We start from the raw sequence: 20,326 nt of genomic DNA, 5'->3' as shown, positions 1-20,326 counted from the left end.
GACGGACGCCAACGTCCCATCACCGGCTATGCACCAACCAGGGCGACATGACATACCGAGGATTCCGTTCCGCTCCAAACTTTTTTCTTTTCATTGTCATACCCAGATGTATTTGATTATGTATGATCTGACTTAGGATTCAGCACGGGTGATGATGCTCGTTTTAGTAGCTCCACCCTTACTGTGATTTATTTCGTGTTTTCTTTCAGTCTCATAGACCCATCAGTCTTCCGAAGACTCTAATAAAATTTATTTCTCTCTCTCTCTCTCTCTCTCTCTCTCTCTCTCTCTCTCTCTCTCTCTCTCTCTCTCTCCCCCCCCCCCCTCGAGGTATTTTGTAGGGCTAGAAACTTACCGAGGTTTGATTTTCAACACCTCAAGGGCAGTACTTCACTGACATAGTTTCCCATACTAAGGGGAGCCAATGGAGATCGTGCAACCTTGTGTCCGCGATGATTCATGCAACCACGATGATTCATGCAACTAGGGCATCACTTACATGAGATCAAGCAGCTCTGGCCCTGTTTAAGCGACAATTCTTCCACGCACACTTCCAAGCTCCCCCGACAAAAGGATGGCTATTTGATACAAAACCGACACAGCTCTATCAAGGAAGTGGATCAACTGAGAGAGTGGTCCAAAGCCGTTCTCCTCCTGAAAGAGGCAATAGTATCATCCCCGGAACTCATGATAGAGGTAGGGAGAGCTGCAGGCACACCCAAAGAGCAGCGGAACTCTAGGCTATGCACGTTGAAGGAGGTGGACGAGACAAAGGAGCGTTTACAATGTACTTATCGAGTTGATCCTCAGCTGATGGAACGAGACCAGCATCTGTCCAATGGCAATCCTCACTGCATGTGAAACTACTCTATCCTCCACATACTCAGCTCTAATAACCACTCTATCCTCTAATACTCTCCTGAAGTAGTCGTGCTAGAATTGGACCTTGGTGGAGAACTCTTGGGTCCCCTCCCCAAGTCCTTGACTTATGGAGCTTGAGTAGATCCAACCATAATGCCACGTGGCAAATTGTGGCCCATGCCATCAATAAAGATGTAAAACAGCCTCCCCTAATCCTATTAATTGAATGGCTCTCCCATTTTTACTTAGCTTCTAATGAATACACTAAAACTCTGCCAAATTTGGATTCTCACAAGCAAGAGCTCTTGCTCTAGCTGAATCTAATAAGGAATTAACCTCTTTCTAGTCCCTGTGCAGCCCCTCAAAGGTTCCTGTGTAAGTCCAAACCCTGACTTACTCGCTCCCCCTTATTTCGAGAGGTACTTTTCTGTCCTTTCGTCTATACTTCATGCACACTCTGTTGGAAACAAACCTCACGTGGTGGACACTTGATGCATGTCAACTGCATGGAGAAGCCCTAATTCCTGTGTTATCTACCTCCTCGGCCCGGTTATTCAGTGTCTTCTAAACACACCTCTGAACGAACGAATCTTCTTAGTCGAACCTCATCACTGGGCTCACCTATTGTATTCCTTCACCATATATGGCAGATTGCAGGGTAGTGCATGTAGTCCTGGAGGGAAGTGCATGCTATATTGGAAGGTCGATGTCGTCTCTCATGACTTCTACTTGTTTGTAACGGCTTTGATCCTCCAACAAGCCTTGTGTGGATGAGGAGGATCGCTTATGAGCTCTCTGATCAGTGCATGATCTGTTTAGATTAGTCGCAATAATAAAACATGTAGTGTGTTTTGCATTCAATCCTTTTCTCATATTTTCGATGTATTGGTGTATGTAGTTACTAGTCTAAGTTCTTTTACACACAAAGATAGTTATTAAAAACCACATAGCTTTTAAAAGAAAAAGAGGGGCACGAATTGGCATATATTATTCCAAACAACCATACTGCAAAATCAACACTTAGTTTTGCATTTCAAGATCGTAAATTCCAGGGTAGAAAAGAGCATACTGCTACTTTTGCACCTAAAGAGAGGAAGAGAGACAGTGAGCAAGAACAACCAATGGCAGCACAGGGGCCAAGGGACAGGGTGCTAAGAGAGTGTAGATAGATGTGTGAGTGTGCAGACATTCACAGAAAGCAAGCTGTTTGTAGTTTTCAAACTTCGAAAACAAGGTCAATCGTTGCATTGAAAGCGCTACCTGATTTTCTAGCTGTACAGTGCCATTTTGAGCTGGACCTATTTCACTGCAGCAAATTTGAGAGCATCAGGCCAACGCATGGAGATGATTAAGCATCAGAACTGGGTAATGATACAAATACAAGCCAGCCTTTCATCCTCCCGTGCCTTTCCATTGTTCGAAAGTGATAAAGCAAAGATTTTATATAATTCACAATAGAAAACAACATTTGGCATACCTTCCCATATCCCTTAGGAGATATGAGCTTGAGTTGACCTTGAGGAGAACTGAATGCACAGTTACATCAACAAGCACCATATGCCATGTATCAAAGTGCAACGGGCAGTAGGCATGCAGCCCCAGCAAAGCCTTTGGTGGAATGCGAAAGTTATGGTTTGCACACAGGGAATATTCCGGAGAAGTGGTGCTTGATGACCTGCATTGCACCATCACAACCGAACTCAGTGCCCAATGTACCTAGATGCATCCAGGAACATTCCCAAACTCATCCTTTAAAAACACAACATAGTGCAGTTTCAATCTCACGATAGTCACTCATAAGATTGAAAACCATAAACTCCATCACGCATAGCGAGGACTAGCTACTATGACATCCCCACTGACGTCATCAGCGCCCAACAGTGGGTGTAGACCATAGTATAAAAGTATGCTCTCACACATACAAATCCACACACCCACACATACTTGAGCATCCATTTATACAAAGTCTTCGTACTGAGTTTCTGTCAGCACTCCGGAGGTGAAGGGCAAACTCAGCCATGACGAAGGCTAGCACTAAAGGAGAAGGCTAATCAAAAAGTAGTCCAAATCTCTTCATTCAAGCTACAACTGCTTGTGAAGTCTAAACGATTTCATTTTAGTCTCTCCCAAACGAGCATTTAAATCTAAATCTAGCTGATAGGGCAACGCACCATTTAAGATAGAAAGAATTATCAGTGACCAAGTTTATTGAACCTCGTGTTATATCAATCCAGGAAAGGCCAAGATAGAAACTTACATGTAAACATCAATTGGAGCATAAAGAAGTTCAAATCTGATCAGGACGGCGTTCAACAACAAGCGCTGCTTCATTAGTCAAACAACAATCATGAGCACTTATAACACAAAAATCTGAAGGCCCCTTTTTTACAGAGATTATACAATCCCACCAAATTGAAATAGAAATCTCACTGTCCAAACCATGTTTACTCCAAATGAGAGAATTTGCACTTGAGCACGAGTTCTTTGAACAACGAGCCAATACAAAGAGAAAAGTCTATAATCAAGATACATGTCAATATAGCTATCCACAGAAACATGCCCAAATTCAAGTGCAGACAAGGCAATATTTTACGTTATAATACTAACTGTCAACATAAAGAACCATCAACTCTCTCTTTCATAATAGGGACTAGGCACTATGATATCCCCACCCACCACATCATCAGCACCCAATAGTGGGTAAAAACCACTGGATAGCGCTTGCTTTTACATATGCACCCAGGTCCCACCTCCACACCCACCCACCCACACACATAAGCGTTCATATATAGAGGTCTTTTCCTGCCTTTCTGTAAAATTCTAGAGTGAATGGAAGGTCCTCAACATAATGTGTGATAAAGAAATGAATTGGAAATTAATGAAAGCCTTCTCCTGGAAACCAGATGGAAAAGAGTTCAATAATGGAAGATGAATGAAACTACAGAGCCAAAAACTCACCTCCACAGCTCTCAAAGATAAGTTAAACGATATCATTACTGCCAAGAAAATATCTTGCCGCGCATATTTGATCCGAAAAGGGCGTGTGCAAAAACTATGATCAACATCGTTGATCTGCCAAATAGCTGCAGAATCATCTGTACCATCTGGTGCTGCCAGACAATATTGTAGTCTTTAGTTACTTTGGAATCCAAGTAGATAACCAGCAGATGCAGATAGGACACATTTTTATTAAAGAAAGTACCTACCAATACTTTCAAACTTATTTTTTAAGATAAAGCATAAAGGACAAAAATATAATCAAGGCATCTTAAATGGAAGTCCAGAGATCACCGGCTATGCACCAGCTAGGGCGAAATGACATACGGAGGATTCCACTCCACTCCAATCTTTTTTCTTTTCATTGTCACACCCAGATGAATTTGATTATGTATGATCAGACTTAGGATTCAGCACGGGTGATGATGCTCGTTTTAGTAGCTCCACCCTTACTGTGATTTGTATCAAGTTTTCTTTCAGTCTCATAGACCCATCAGTCTTCCGAAGACTCTAATAAAATTTCTTTCTTCTTTCTTTCTCTCTCTCTTTCTCTAGATCCGGATTCGGCACATGGACAGCCGGGATCTGTTTGTTGCAGTTTGATACTTCCCCCCTGAGACCTCCCACTTTGCCAAAGATATCCGAGGTGAGGATGAGACATCCCCATTTGCTGCTCTTTATGAGTCCATCGTTGACTTCTCTAGCCGCGGAGAAGTCCTCCTAGTGGGGGACTTCAACACGAGGACAAGCGCCCGTCAGGTACCACTCCTCGACTTCAAAGATGATTCCACTCTACTGCCAGACATTGACCTTGAGGAGGCAGGTATGCTACGGGTTTCGGCTTACAGACAAGGTCCATTCACATCTTATGGGCAGGCCCTATTAGACCTCGACATGATCTCATTATCTATAATGGTCTTGACAGATGGCCCGCTTCAGGTGGTTTCACGTGCTTTCCACATGGGGGAGGCTCCAGCGTTGTTGATTACATCATGGGATCCCCTGCCTTCACATCTCGCATCACTGACTTCACTGTAGCACCTCTCCCTCCAGGGGTTGATCATACCTATCTTTTCTTTAGCATCTCCACCCCCCTTCGCATAGCACCTTCCACCCCACTGAGTTCTTACTCCACCTACCACGATATACGCTTTGACCAGGATCACTCACCTACTTACTCTGGACGTCTATACATACTTCTCGCTTATATTGACTTCATATCCCTTTAGAGGATCGTGCTGCCCTTGTCACCCGCTCACTACACGAGGCTGCCCTTCACGTCACGTTTTCCCCCACACCACCCGCTCCACCCACCCACCATCCCCTGGAACCGTACCCTATAATAGCTAGTACAATGATGAGTGTAAGGCTTTACGCCGTCAGCTCAGATTCAAAACCAAAAACAGTCTTCCAAGCACTCCAGATACGCTACGCGAGTACCGTAGACTGGTACGGAGGAAGAAACTAGATTTCGTTCGTCGGAACGAGGAGAAGCTACTTGACATTTTGTTTAGTAGCAACTGTAAGGACTTCTGGCGGAGATTTCTAGAAAGACGGTCCCCCCCACCACTCACTGACACTCAGATCAAGTTTGATTATGCACACACACTTTATGACATCCCAAATCAGCCAGCCCCTAACCTCTCACACATGCCCCACCCCACTTCCTGCACCCTCTTCACTAGAGGAGGGGTAAACGATGCCGTAATGAAACTTCATAATGGCCGAGCTAAGGATCATGAGGGGCTATGCACCGAGTTCATTGCATATGGGATTAACCTCCTAGCTCCGATCTTAGCAAAGCTCTTTAATGAAGCTGTTTGTTTGGGGTTTCCACACACCTGGACCATTAACACTATCTCACCCATCCACAAGGCAAGGGATCCCATTAGCCCGGAGAACTACAGGACCATTATGATTGGACATGTCATGTCCAAGGTTTATGCATCAGTACTTGATTCCGAGGTTAGTAGATTTGCAGAGTGTCGAGGACTTAGAGCATCAGGACAGGGCAGATTCCGACGTGATCATGGAACCATGGACCACATTCTCACGCTCATATACCTAGATGAATCCAGGAACATTCCCAAACTCATCCTCTAAAAACACAACATAGTGCAGTTTCAATCTCATGATAGTCACTCACAAGGTTGAAAACCATAAACTCCATCATGCATAGCAAGGACTAGCTACTATGACATCGCCACTGACGTCATCAACGCCCAACAGTGGGTGTAGACCATAGTATAAAAATATGCTCTCACACATACAAATCCACACACCCACACATACTTAAGCATCCATTTATACAAAGTCTTCGTACTGAGTTTCTATCGGCACTCCGGAGGTGAAGGGCACATTCTCATGCTCAGATGTATCATCAAGGGGACGAGGGCACAGAAGCAGAGGGTTTATTGTTGCTTTGTGGATTTCCGCAAGGCATTTGACACGATTCCGAGAGCCCGCCTCATATTGCGCCTATAGAACTTGGGTTATGACCAGGAGATCATTTGGGCTGTCATAGCACTTTACGAGAGAGTTTCAGGCAGAGTCGGCACGATCCGGGTGGATAGACGAGATCATGAGAACTATCAAACAAAGGTGTCCTTTATCGCCTACCTTGGTTGGCCTCTACATTTACGAGCTTGAGACAATAATGCAGATACTTGGAGGGAGTAGATTGCTCTCTTGCGGGCATGCTGATCCGGATATTGCTCTACGCAAATGACGTGGCTCTCTTGTCTTCCTCAACAGAGGGACTCAAGAGACACCTAGACGCACTAGAGGCCTTTTGTGAGTCTCATGATTTGAAGGTCAACTTGGGTAAAACCAAGGTTATGATCTTCAATACATCTCAAGCCATCATGCGCCAGGAGCAGTTCACATTTGATGGGTCGTCTGTTGAGATAGTTTCATCACACACTTATCTTGGGGTTATCTTTTCCGGACCCAGCTTCACTATGAGACCCGTGATGCAGGCACGCTTGAGCAGAGGGTATGCTTCATTGGCCAGACTAGAGAGGCAGTGCTTCCGCTCGCACTTTCAGGATCCACGTACCAAGGGGTTGCTTTTTGACTCCTTGGTTTGCCCAGCGGGGATGTACGACAGCTCATGTTAGGGGCCAGAGTTGTCGGATACAAAGTGGGCCTATGTGGAGCGGCTACAGGTTCTCATGTTATCATGGATGATTTGTGGTAAGCCATCCGTTCCTCACCAGATCATTCAAGCTGAGTTTGGGTCACCCCCTTTACAGCTAGATGCTGCATTTCAGGTCATCACGTGTCTGTACCAAGTCAGGGAATATGGGGATTACACCTCTGGGCATAGCACGCTACCATGGATAGCTCTATCCTCTTCTATGGCACTTGCAGCAGGAGGGGACCAGAGGTGCTAGTATGCACGTACAAAGAGATGGTTTGAGCGACTAGGGCTCCACATGGATAGACTACCTCCCTCATGGATGCTCCGTTTTCTCCCCTCCTATCACACGAGGTCAACCAAGTTATTCGTGAGGATCTATTACAGCTACACACATTTCGGACCTGGTTGGGACCGAGTGAACTCCCAGTGAAGCTTAGCTTTTGTAGAGATCACTTCTTACGTATCACAGCAAAGGGTTTCATTGACCCACCAGGATACACACAAATTCACCTACCCCACTCGTTGAGGATCTCTCTTGGGCAGTTCCAGGTCTCTTCACACAGACTTCACATCGAGAGCAGCAGAGCAGAGCGACTACCCAGGGAGAGGCGCATATGCACACTATGTGACATTGAGGAGGTTTGTTAGAAAATACCCAACAGAGGGTACGCACAGCGGAAGACTTATAGTAATGCCCAGGAGCTCACACAATGTGCGGTGTGGGTGTGGAATCACAGACTTCTTTACTTATGTGCATACAATAGGTGTGCAGACTCATCAATAGACAATTAACCAACCAAATAGAGAAACCACCAAAACTTATATTTCCGTCCACAACTATGGACACAATACAAAAGAGACAGATCCAGAGTCCCACCAATGATGTGGTCCTCTGATCTTACCACAAGGTCCTTCTTCTATCTACTGGCTATCTCTAGACTCGAGTCCGCGTGCTCCACCTCGAGCGTCTGTAGACTTTCCGTCTAGTGTGTTCTTCTCCACCTTATTGCCTGTGAATCAGCCTAGGTGGGCAGCCCCTGCCAAGCTTTGTCTGCAGGACACAGATCCCTGTTCCACTGCTCCAACCTGCTTGTGAATGGCTGCTCCAGAAGGTATAGTGATCTCAGCACCTTGCTGCCCTGGATGACAGCCAAGGTCCCAGCCCTTTCCTGGCTAAGTCTGCAGCCCTTCAAGCACCTCTCTATCCTCCTGGATGTAGGCCCAGAGGGTGGCTTCCTGCTGCTCCTTTCTGCCCTGGATCTGCTAGCTGCTGGATGTTGGATGATTGAATGAGGCCCAATGGCCTCTTTATATAGGCCCCAAGGGGGCTGGCAAAATACCGACCAGCCTGCAGCAGACTGGCCGACCAGACTGGCTGACCAGTCTGTGGCTGGTCCAGCCCTATAAGGGCACACAACTCAAGGCTTTTGGCCCAAACTTCCAGGGCCCTTTGACCCTCCATTCAAGGCAGGGGTCCAGCCTATATAAGGCCTGCCTTCTGCCCAATGACAGCCATATTTGCAGCTCCACATCTGCGCCTGCACATCCTGCCATAACTGCACCTCTGCCAGGCCCTCTCCCAGTTTCGTACAGAGCCGTACGGGTTCCTTGTGCTGGCTACTGCTTCGCCTTTTGCTGCTGCAGATCCATCCTAGCTCCAGGTACCCACCATCTCTTTGATTCTTGCCCACATGGCATCCAATCAGATGCCCATGTGACAGACACTCAAACCCTAGGTTCACCCCCCCCATGCTCTCCTCATATGGGGGCTTACAGATGGGGAGGTGACCTTTCCAACAGGTTGGGACAAAGGAGCATTTCATCTTCAGGTGTCCTATTTACTTGAGATCCGAGGGCGTTTCTATTGCCTCTTCAGAGATAGCTATGGGATTTTGGCCCGTTTCCTCTCCTACCCAAACCAACGGTGTTTGGCAGGTTTCATTCATGAGATACTTAGACACCGCGAGAGGATACTCCGAGCACGGAGACAGGAGCAGACTTCTTCCTCTGCTAATCCCTCTCAGAGCTCCATCACGGAGTTCTTTCAACCAGCTCACATGGACCCCCACGAGACGACGAGGCCTCGACATGACCATAACCTGGAGCCTGTGACCCAACAACTCAGACAGAGGGTTGACACACAGATCACACTTGGGCCGCCCTGGGGACATTCCCTCCTTGTTTAGAGTCGGAGCCCGACCAACGGGGGTCACAGTAGCCCTGGTTAGACGCAGAGCTACGACCGGGAGACGTGCCAAGACTGCACCTTTGAGTGGCCGACAGCACTCTATTGCCGACTTCATGCCTCCACTGCCTCACCCATCCTGATGTCCTACTGATGATGATGATGATGGGAGACACAACGACCAATGAACGCTACGTGGACATGATGGGCTCCCACCAATGTGCTCGTGATGGTGGTGAACCATTCTACAATCAACAGTGAACAAAAGGGAAAGACAGCCCCTTGCAAGGTTTCGTTCTCTACAATGTCCTTTTATGGACGCAATGCGGTTCATGCGAACTTCATAGCATCGCATCACAAACTAATTGTTGTAACAATGGCGAACGATGCAAGCCCACCTTACAACAGAGGTGTCACACTCCCTAGTAGTGTGTCCATGTTGCTCTACATACCCCATTGATCGTTCCAACCATTCCCACAGTCATCTTGCTTCTGGTGAATGACACCCCGAATGTTGAAAAATATAGCCGAAATCGCAAGCGCATGCAATGCACCGAAAAGCAACATCATCGATGCTAGGACTACGATGCGCTAGACAATGAAGGCCAAAATTACACCGATTCAAATCTACGTCCCGATTGCAAAGCGTTGCTGCTCCCCCCGGCCCCGCCCCACGCTCTCAACCACCTAAGCTTTAGGTTAGGTTTTTGAATTAGGATGATTTAACTACAGGTAATGTGCTGGAGTTACGTTAGCTTGGGTTAGGTACAATTAAAAATATTGGGTTAGGTTATCTTAACTTAGCTTGGATTAAGTACATTTAACTTGGATTGGGTTAGGTGGACGAGTCTTATGTATCCTCAACGTTCTAGTGGTCATACATCATTTTTTTGTTGCGGGGGGGGGGGGGGGGGGGGAAGGACCACACCCAAAAACAAAACAAATCAAAATCCGAAATTTTAAGGCCCTATACAATCCCTTTTCAAGGTCTTTCTAACACCAACGGAGCCCACTTGGGCCCTGTTTCACAATCTGCTTCTATGTCCATTATGTTGAGCCTCTCCATCAAGCCTGGAGCAATCAGTCTATCATATTGGGACCTTCTCTAGCCTTCTATTTTCCTTTCACAATTCATTATGGCGCTCGGACCACCAACTAGTCGCACACACATTCATACTCAGCCCATATCTCCTAAATCTATTGACATGGAGGCATAGTTCCTTTAGGTGTTGTCCTCCATGCTTCAAGGTACGTTTCTACAATTTGAGCAGCAACTTGGTCAGCAAAACTCCTAATAGATTGACGATCAATTAAAACAAGTTGGAGCACATGCATTACCAGACAAGGGCAAGCAGCCTGTACCCCAACACAGGAATCATTCAGATAGCCAAGATGCATTCTTCCCACCATGCAAACTTTTATGGTAAATGCTCAACGTACTTTTGGATTTCAGCCTTTAAGCTGTTTCAATTTGAGCAGTTCATTCCCCAATATGGGGATTGACTTGTCCCTAAGGACGCATTCTCTACACCTTCGAGCACTTCTTGTCCGACTTGAGGCCACCATCTAGTTTACAGCACTCTCGACCCTTGCAGACGGAGCCATCTATTCTGGACCATTCCACAACATTCAAGGAAAGGTCAATCCTCCACTCAATCTTTGATGTGGATCCATCATTGAATTCATAATTTTATATGGTTCATGATTGTCATAAGGCAACATTACCATTTCCTTTGTCAATCCTGAGTCGATTTACCCCTTAGGTTACTACAGCTTAGAGCTGAGATTGGGCACCCAAGGTGGATGTTTTGTAATGTCCAATGTTATAGGGTCTTAGAATAAGTCCTTAGCTAGGTCTAGGCATGTTAGATCAGTAATTGGGTCATGCATCTGACCATAATAAGGTTACTCAAGTTAGATGGTCTGGTTAGATAGCTTCAAAAACGAGTAAATTTGGCCAGCAAATTTCCCAATAAATTGCTCCGAGTATAGAGCGCTGCCCAAGCCACCCAAGCTTTGCAAGGGCTGGTCTGGAACCTAGTAATTCTTGAGGAACACAGTCCGCTCAAGGAAGCTTAGGCTCCCATCTATCTACATGTTTTGAAGCGGACGCAGCCTTGGACCTTTGATGGCCCCCTTAACCCTAAGAAGTTAGAGCAATGGGCCGAGAAGCTCACTCTCTATTTTCAGTCCCAACCATTCACTAAAAAAGAGAAGCTCTATCTTGCAACCATCATCAAGCTCACTAAGGGAGCATTGCATTGATGGGACCCAATCCAAAGTGTGATCCAAAAAAACTCCACAACCCCACACCACATGGGATGAGATAGTTTAAGCCATATAGAAGCAATTCATTCCACTTGGGTACAAAGAGAAGATGCTCTACACATGGCAGTTCTTTAAACAAAGCTAGGACAAATAGTCTCGCAGTACAATAACGCCCTCCATCAACTCATGTTGAAGGCTAAGATAGAAGGCAGTGATGCCAAGATCAACATTAAGCATACAGGGGAAATTCTCCGTCATATCCAACAGGAGGTGGAACTCTCTAGCCCTCAGACCTTGAACCAAAGTTTAAATGTTGCAAAGAGAGTTGAGAGGAAGCAGTCCCACAAATCGGGAGGATTCAGCAGATCATCTCCACCCAAACCCCCTGACAAGTCCAAGCCATAGCAACAGCAATACAACATCAAAAAGGAGCTAAGAATTGGCTTTCCCCAAAGGAATATGCCAAGCAAAAGTCTAGCAATGCAACTCCTTTGAAAAGCATGGTCACAAAGAGAAGGAGTGTAGAAAGAAAGGGCTACTGCACATTCAGCACAATCAGAGGTTGAAGTAAAGGAGCAGATTGAGATAAATCCAACCTTGAGCCTCACGGTAAGAACTTTCTCCTAAGGTGTTGGCACTTACAACCCTCAAAGCAATCCTTGTTTATAACCCAAGGTCAAGTGAAGCAGAGTCTAGCTTCATTCATGTTTGATAATGGAAGTCAAAAGAATTTAATCAATGCAAAGCTTGTCAAGAAGCTCCAGCTGCCTACTCAAGCTCATCCACATCCATACACTCTCTTATGGATGAACAACACAGAGTCTTTGAGGTTACTGAACAATGTCTTGTTGAGTTTGCCATTGGTGGTTTCTAGGATCAAGTCCTTGGTGATGTGGTACCCATGGATTGTAGGGATATTCTATTGGGCAAGCCATACCAATCAGCAGCTTACATGGCTAGAGAAAACATCTACAAGTTGGTTAGATGGGAGGAGATTCTCCTTCCAAACCAGCCTCAAACTTTACTCATTCCTGGCAAGCAATGTACTACCCTCATCAAGAGAGCACAGACATTCCGCTCTATCAGACATCTCCTTCAGCCTTGCCTTCAGAGATGAGTTCTCCCTCAACCTCTAATACCTTACTCTGTTGCAATCATGGATCCAACATCTGTTCCAGCCTCTGCTACAGCTGCTCTTACATCTGGTATACACCTTGTTGCTGCTGCAGCTGCTGCTGGTACACACTGCTACTACACATGATACATCTGCTGCTGCTCTTCCATGTGACGCAATGGCTGCTGTTGTTAACCTGCTCCTCCCTCAGCAATCTTTCACCACCACTTCCAGAAGTTCAGATGTTGATGCAGAAGTTCCCCTCCCTTTGGCAACCTCCAAGTGGCCTCCTCCTACCACGTCAGTGGAACATTTATTTGATTTGATCCCAGGCTCTTCTCTTCCCAATAAACCTCTCCGCTAGAGCAGCCCCCTGGAGAATGAAGAAATCAAGAAGCAACTCCAAGAACTATTGGACCTTGGTTATGTAAAGCCCTCCTCTCCATGTGCCTCTCCAGTCATCTTGGTTCCCAAGTCTAATGAATTTTATAGATTCTGTATTGACTATAGAGCTTTGATCAACTACAAGGAGCAAGGTTCTTCACAAGGCATTACTCAAGGTGCCATCAAGCGAAGATCAAGGATGCTGACACATGGAAGGCAGCCTTCAAGACCAGGCAAGGGGTTTATGAATGGGTGGTTCTCCCTTTTGGAGTCAATAATGATCAATGAGAGCCATGAGTAACATCTTCAAAACCTTTCTTGGAAACATTTGTCATTGTCTACATGGATGGCATCCTTATCTACTACAAGACATATCAGGACCACGTGAGTTTTTTCTCTGGAACAGAGATTATGCAACCAAGGTGGATGTTTTGTAATGCCCAATGTTATAGGGTCTTATAATAAGTCCTTAGCTAGGTCTAGGCATGGTTAGACCAGTCATGGGTCTAACCATAATAAGGTTACTCAAGTTATATGGTTTGATTAGCTAGCTGCATAGTCCTCAATCGACCCACTTGTAATGGAGGCCTTGCCGCATGGCGATAATGATGAATCAGGTCACACTAGGTACTCCACGATGTGATGAAGTGGCAGGTAAGAGCACTCCACCACTTGAGCTCATTAGCTTGACATTGGAGACTTCCACCTTTCTAGGAGTCAATCCCTTGATTGTAGGAGGTCTCACAGACCTACCCTCACTGGGCCACCTACTTTCAAATCGCACTATCAGATTGATTGCCCTCAGATGAAATGAATCTTGTATACCAATCTATCTCCTCATTTTGGACGAAGTTGATAGATAGCACAGGAATCTTCTGATAACCACCAAACTCTGACTGCTATAATCTAAGGTTTGGTGAGACAAGTGGTAGCTAACAATGGAAGAGGTTCCTAGTCACCTTAAGGAGCCTATATCAATGACTTCTCACCTCGATATTGGTGATACACTCTTCTTCTCCAAACTAGCTTGATGCAATTGTGGTCTACTAGCTTGTACTCAGAGATCGCCCCCTCCTCTCTTTCTTGAGTAATGCAAGTGTCGTTTCTGGTCCAATCAAGGTCTATTAGAGTCCAAGAGAGATTCTTTGAGTGAGTAGTGTGGTCAGGGTGCATATCACTCTTTCGATTCTCAACCTTCGCTTCGAGACGCATCTGGCAGGTCTGCATCACTGGGAATCCATTATCCCATTTGCCACCTAGGAGCACATATAGCCATACACAGCCCGTGCATCAAATAGTAGGCTCCACATTTTAGCCAGATGTTAGTTATGGACAGTAGCCCACTATTGATGACATGTTGGCCGAGGCTTTGTGCTCATACCATGCCTTACCCCCGAACATTTGTGACAAGATGCTGTTCCATCATAGTTGAACCTTAAGCATGATTATGCCCGCGCATAAGGGGATGACTGTAACAAAAAGTCTACTCTGAAAGATGACAACGATAAGCTCACGGTACATAAGTTTAAGGGTGACACACACAACTCCAATGAACTAGAGGAATGGCTCACGATGCTAGAAGATTACTTATGCTTCTAACCCAAACAAGAACAAAGAGCGCATCATCATTGCAAAGATGCATTAGCAGGACTATGCTTACACATGGTGGGGCTCCCCACCACATGGTGCACAGTTTAAGAGGCTCATGGTCACCACTTTTTATCTCCACTAGTCCACAAAGTATTTGCAGCATTTTTGGAAGGCTTTCCCTCTTTGTATATGACATATCAGAAGTTGTTGCACTTTATTCAAGGCTTGCATCCCACCCTGGCCTTCAATGTGAGGGCCCACGAGCCCCAAACCATTAGGCAAGATGCCAAGCTCGCGTAGATATTCGAGCCCAAGTATGCTAACAAGTACAAGCAGGCTACGGGAAGCACACATGGGACTTCATTGAGCCTGAGAAGAACCAAATGATGCTTAAGTGGCACAACCGAATGGCTATAGCAGCTCCGTTTCGAGGTACCCAACAACATCGGGCAGCAGAATGTCTTATGCAAGGCCTTACAAGCATCCCGATTGCGAAGCCAAGAGGGACGCCTAACGCTGTAGCAGAAAATTCAGATATTAAACAGCATACCAGAGCTATCATGGGACAGAATCTATGCTGTGTGGCGAGAAATGGACTCCCAAGCACAAGGATGTACGCAAAAGGAGGAATACTGGGACAGCCAAGCTTAGTATGATCATGGAGCTCTTTGATGATGAGGAGTTGATGGAAACCTTCGAGATACTTGATTTGACTCACGAGGAGACAGGTGGTGGAGCACACGAGTCAAGATAAACTCTAGATGCTGGAGTAGGGAGTGCTTCTGAGTTTCCCTTTGATCCAAAGATTGGAGAGCACACCATCACACACATAGGGTTCATCCCAACACAATTGTTCCATGTCACACTCCTAGAGTTGCTTTTGTTGAGCATCATGCTGCATGCCATTCCATGCACAGAATGACGCTGATGGAAATGCCACTGTAGATAAGGAGGAGCAATACTGGGATGCTCAGCCCATACTCTAATCCATATCTTTTGATGCATTGATGGGGGCCAGGAGTGCCGAGACACTCAGATTAAAAGGGGACATTCAAGGCTGGACGTTCATATGCTTGCAGGCAATGGGAATGCACACTGTTTCATCAACAACAGAACCCTACAGAACGTGGGGCTTGTGACCATGGGCTCAGAGTCGAGGTTGTTAATGGACAGCAAATGATTAGCAGGCTAGGCTGCGAGCATGCATGGATCCAGCTCTCATGATTATAATTTTGCAGGAGATCTATTTGCATTAGACACTACCAGCTGGTTTGTTGCAACCATTACCCATTCGAAACACACATACCTATGGATTTCATCACGGAGATGCCTTGGACAGATAAACCAGCTATGTACTGGATTCCCTCAGGAGATTGTCAGTGATACAGATGCAAACTTTGCTGGTCCTTCCCCAGCCCTTAGGCCCCTTTCATGAGCACTCGGCTGGACTTATTCAGTCCATAGACAGCGCTAAACGTGGACCTTATGTCAGCCTTTATTGCTGAACAGGGTGCCCCCCATGTGGCTGCCCTAAAATCAATCCAAGAAGGATCTATATATCCTGCCAGGTTGTGCCGACATGGCAGCCCTAATCCATCCTGCTCCAATCCATTTCATGCCATAAGCCATCCTCCTCCATGTACTCCTCATTTGGGACTCACAAGAGGTGACCATTCTGTGTTTCTGAGGCCTCTCTAAGGAGTACACAGCCATCCTCCCGTCCATGAAAGCATGCTGCTGCACAGTCTTGGAGTCCCAATGACATCAGCTTTGGTGCTCACAGTTGATGAAGTACCAAAGATACGACTGCTTCCTCGTTGAAGGAGTGATGCAAATGTACAAATGCTTTGCCGAGGAGTCAAGATCCCACAGTTTTAAACCGAGGAGTCGAGATCCCACAGTTTTAATAGCAACAAGGCTATGTTGTCAGCGAAGGTAATTGCTTCAAAGTTGGAATATAGCCTCAAGTTTGAGGGTAGCAAAGGAAGAATTTATCATCACCTAACATTTGTTCTTCTGCTTGATCCCATTAATTTGAGCGCGCTCACTTAAAATACAGGTTCCAGCTCGTGAGAATGGACACTTACAAAAACATGTATGTGCATTGTGTACACACAAAGATATAGTGTTTGATTTACCTATAAATGCACACATATTTGTATATGCACATCTCTACAGGTGGAAGAGGGGCGAATGCAGACAGAGTGAAATTTTTAGATACATGTGTGCACTGACTCATCAACCAATATCAGAACAATCATATAACATGCATCAAACGCCTACATTCTGGATAAAATATAACGTATCCGTGAATCACCTTCGTATTGTACCACACGAGATGGAACTCCCGGCAAGTCGTCTGATCCTGCCCATTTAGAAGTGACTTTGATTTGATACCAACTGTAGAACACGCTTCCCATAAACCACATAAGAAAAGCCGAGGGAGGAAAGAAATTTTGAATAAGAAACATCTACGGGGATCAGTTTCCAAGTAAATTAAATCTAGAGGATAACTGAAACAGCCAGATCATTGAACAACCTACCCCTGCTGGAAGAGATCAAGATTGTGGAATCTGTGCATATAGACGGCAACCTCAAGGACAGCCTCCGCAGACATTGTACCGAACTCAGCAAGGCGAGCTTTACATGCAAGTTCACTGTCTGGTTCAAAAAGTAGGGGCGCGCAAAATCCCAATTCGTATTACTGATGCCACTGCAGCAGCTGCAAAAACCGAGTGTCAGGAAGCAGGAGAGCGGGCGGCTTGGAAGAGTGAATTTGCCGGTGAACAGCACGACGTCCATAACAACGTAAGTCATGGAGCTTTCATGAAGGTGATTTTTGTAAGTGCGAGCATTCGTTTAAACGCAGACTACTGCAGCATAATAATTTCTCAAATAGTAGTTTAGTTTCTCGTCGAGAAAGGCGGACCGGCAGTCGACGATTTCTCCGATGCCAAGGGAAGGAAGGGCAACGGGACATACCGGAAATAGAGAGTCCATTATAGGTCGCTTCAGCGTGCCAAAAAAATGTTGGAAGTGCAAATCCACAATACTCAGCAGCAAAGGATTGTTGACGAAGCTCTCGCTTCAACACTGCGTTCCGAAATAAGCTCATCCAAAGAGAGAGACGACCAATCCACGGCTAATTCTGATCCAACTCTCTAGTACGCTGTAACGGAGCTGGCTTCCGCATTATCACAAAAAGGCGAAACTACTGCCTGTTCTCATTCATCGGCGCTACAGATCCGCCTACTGGTGCAGCAAAAACCCTGCTATGGAGCAAGCTTCTGCGATGCGCGAATTCCCGGAAGAATACGATGATGAGAAAGAGGATAAAAAGGCAAATCTACTGCGGATTCTGATAAGGAAATGCGGCATGAAACAAGGAGGAGGAGATGCAATGGAGGGAAAGAAACAAGAGAGCTACAAATTTGATGAAGAAACTGTGCAAGGGAAAGGGAAATACCAGGAGAAGATCGGTGGAACGCCATAGCTTGGATGCTGAGCTGCAAAATGGGAGCGAAATCGCTTCTGTGCATCCAATCATCAACGAAAAATGACTTCCATTTGAAAGAGATGAAGACTAACTCTACTTCGTATTCCCTTGCACCACCTCCACCGTCCGATCTTTCGACGATCCGTCGGCTGCCATTCGCCCTCTTTTTAGCCTTCTCTTTTTTCTATTAATTCTTTGCGCCTACCTTCTCGCTGACTTTTAAGAGCCCTCGAAAATTCAAAATCGTGTCCAAACTTCCCAACTTCTTGTGTGTGTGTGTGTGTGTGTGTGTGTGTGTGTGAGTGACATGTGTGTGTGTGTGTGTGTGTTTTAAGATTGGGTTCGCCACACCCGACACGAAAGATGGCCACTGCTTGTGCTCTTCACCCAACCATGTGGCCCAAGTTATATGGCATTTCGTTATCAAGAATGTGATTGGCCAAAACCATTCGCAGAGTTTAGAGCCTTTATCCTGCATTTAAAAGACTGACTGACATGCTCTTTCATGCCCAAATAGTGCCACCCATGTATTTTCTGGAAGATGGCCGTGCACTGTAAATTTTACTCTCTGACTGGTCCAAGTAGGACGGTAAAGGACACCCACCTCTTCATTTGAACCCGACTTGTGTGTGTGTGTGCGCATGCTCGCGCTCGTGCACACACACAATGGCGCTCGCAAGCACACATGCGCCACGTGTGTGTCTGTCTAAGTCTACGTCTTTGTGTAGAGGCGCACTTACACACGCATTTGAACATGTGCTTGCACCCAAGCACATATTCAATCTCATATGCGCACGTATGCATGTGTGTGTAAGGGGAGCTCATGTCCCCCTTGAGGCTGTCTTCTCCATGTGATGTGTGCTTCTCAAAGTCGCCTAAATACAAAACCATGTCCACCCCTCCTCATAGCATCATCCTATATGGCCTCTTTTAAAGAGCCTAAAAAGTTGTCATGCATGTTCGTCTCAATCTTCGATAAACAAACTTTTATGTACAATTTTCGAGTTCCTCTATGTGACTATTCATCCATTGAGACTAATAAAAGACAAGCACTTATATGCACCACCTTTGATAGATGGGTTTAAAGGCACCCTTCATACATCCCTAATCAAAGTAGGTGGATTCAACACACACACCTCCTCCTCCCCTCCATCTCCAAAACCATAGTTTGCATAGCGTGTATTTGGAAGAGAATTATTAGCAAAAAAGCCACACTTGCATGGGAAATAGTAAGATAACAATGGGAAGCCTATTAGTGAGACATTAGAAGACACTTTGATTTCCTCATGGTCAATAAGGTTAGAACAATGCTTCAATTTATGTTTATCCAAATATATTGGTTTCAAAAAAAGGACAACCTTTTGGTAAGTTTTTAAAGCACTTTCTAAAAGTAGTTAACATTAAACTATATTGGAAAGGTTGTCCTTTTTTTAAATCTTTTTTTGTTTTCAGTAACTGCACCAACAACACCATGAGTATAGCTGCTCCTCGAGGGAGGGCAAGTGCCCTCAAGAGAGGGCAAGCGTAACTCTCTTGTGGAAAAGTTGTTGTTATTACATGTGATGTATGCACTTCACTTACATGGCCCTATTTAAAAAGAGGAAAAAGAACCGTGTAAGGATAGCATAGCAATCAATGCATCTCTCCCTTCCTATGGAGCCCTCACCACTTTCTCATTCCATTGAGATCCTATGTCTAAATCCACATGTCTCCTCTCCCTACCTCCCAACATGTGAACAATCGCGTGTTTTCTATAAAGAATCCTTTCCTTTTTTTGCAAACAACGTTGTAGAATCCTTTCAAAAATGTCCCCTTCATCAAGAATGATTTTCGAATAAATATGCATCAAATTATTATATAGCTTAGCACAATTGTGAAGAGTGCCTTGTCTCCCAAGCAACGCCACACTCTCCTCTTTAGGATATACGTGTGCAAAATAATGATGATCATGTGCTCTCAATCCAAACTCCTTAATGATAAACAACCACATATAAGCCATTACAATCCTTGAGACACGTAATCAAGAAAGCATAATAAAGTTATCCTTTCCTAGGTCTTTCAATACCTTTCAATAGAAAAATAGTTTCAAAAGTTAAAGTAGATGTGAATGAGTTGAGAAATCTATTTAGAATACTATTTTTGTACAAAATCACAGGATAATGGCTATCATTGAGTTAAAGCTTCATCCTTCCAGCATCATGTCATTAGTTCTTGCTATTATGTGCAATAATATTGCACACCTCCATCTTGATATTCATAAAAGTTTAAACTTAAGGAGGGAGACATTTC

General features: G+C 45.2%; 1 protein-coding gene across 2 annotated transcripts in view; it reads right to left on the bottom strand.

Annotated features, from left to right (window-relative positions):
- The window catches only part of LOC147883236 (uncharacterized), a 31,687-nt gene extending 13,608 nt beyond the window's left edge, over nt 1-18,079 (bottom strand). The window contains exons 1-8 of one of the 2 annotated variants that reach the window (XM_087399614.1): nt 18,008-18,079; nt 17,524-17,828; nt 17,085-17,263; nt 16,859-16,941; nt 3,820-3,971; nt 3,119-3,183; nt 2,339-2,536; nt 2,122-2,167 (exon numbers count right to left, since the gene is read on the bottom strand). In XM_087399614.1, the coding sequence (XP_087255740.1) occupies nt 2,122-2,167; nt 2,339-2,536; nt 3,119-3,183; nt 3,820-3,971; nt 16,859-16,941; nt 17,085-17,158 (618 nt within the window). In that variant the 5' untranslated portion in view covers nt 17,159-17,263; nt 17,524-17,828; nt 18,008-18,079. The remainder of the gene's footprint in view (nt 1-2,121; nt 2,168-2,338; nt 2,537-3,118; nt 3,184-3,819; nt 3,972-16,858; nt 16,942-17,084; nt 17,264-17,523; nt 17,829-18,007) is intronic. The other variant, XM_087399615.1, reaches the window with a different exon arrangement.
- Between the last annotated feature and the right edge of the window lie 2,247 nt (nt 18,080-20,326).

This window comes from Dipteris shenzhenensis, chromosome 28 (assembly GCF_047967505.1).
Source record: "Dipteris shenzhenensis isolate YYH24624 ecotype China chromosome 28, Dip_SZ_1.0, whole genome shotgun sequence".
Classification (NCBI taxonomy): domain Eukaryota; kingdom Viridiplantae; phylum Streptophyta; class Polypodiopsida; order Gleicheniales; family Dipteridaceae; genus Dipteris; species Dipteris shenzhenensis.
This window is presented reverse-complemented; position numbering and strand designations above follow the sequence as displayed.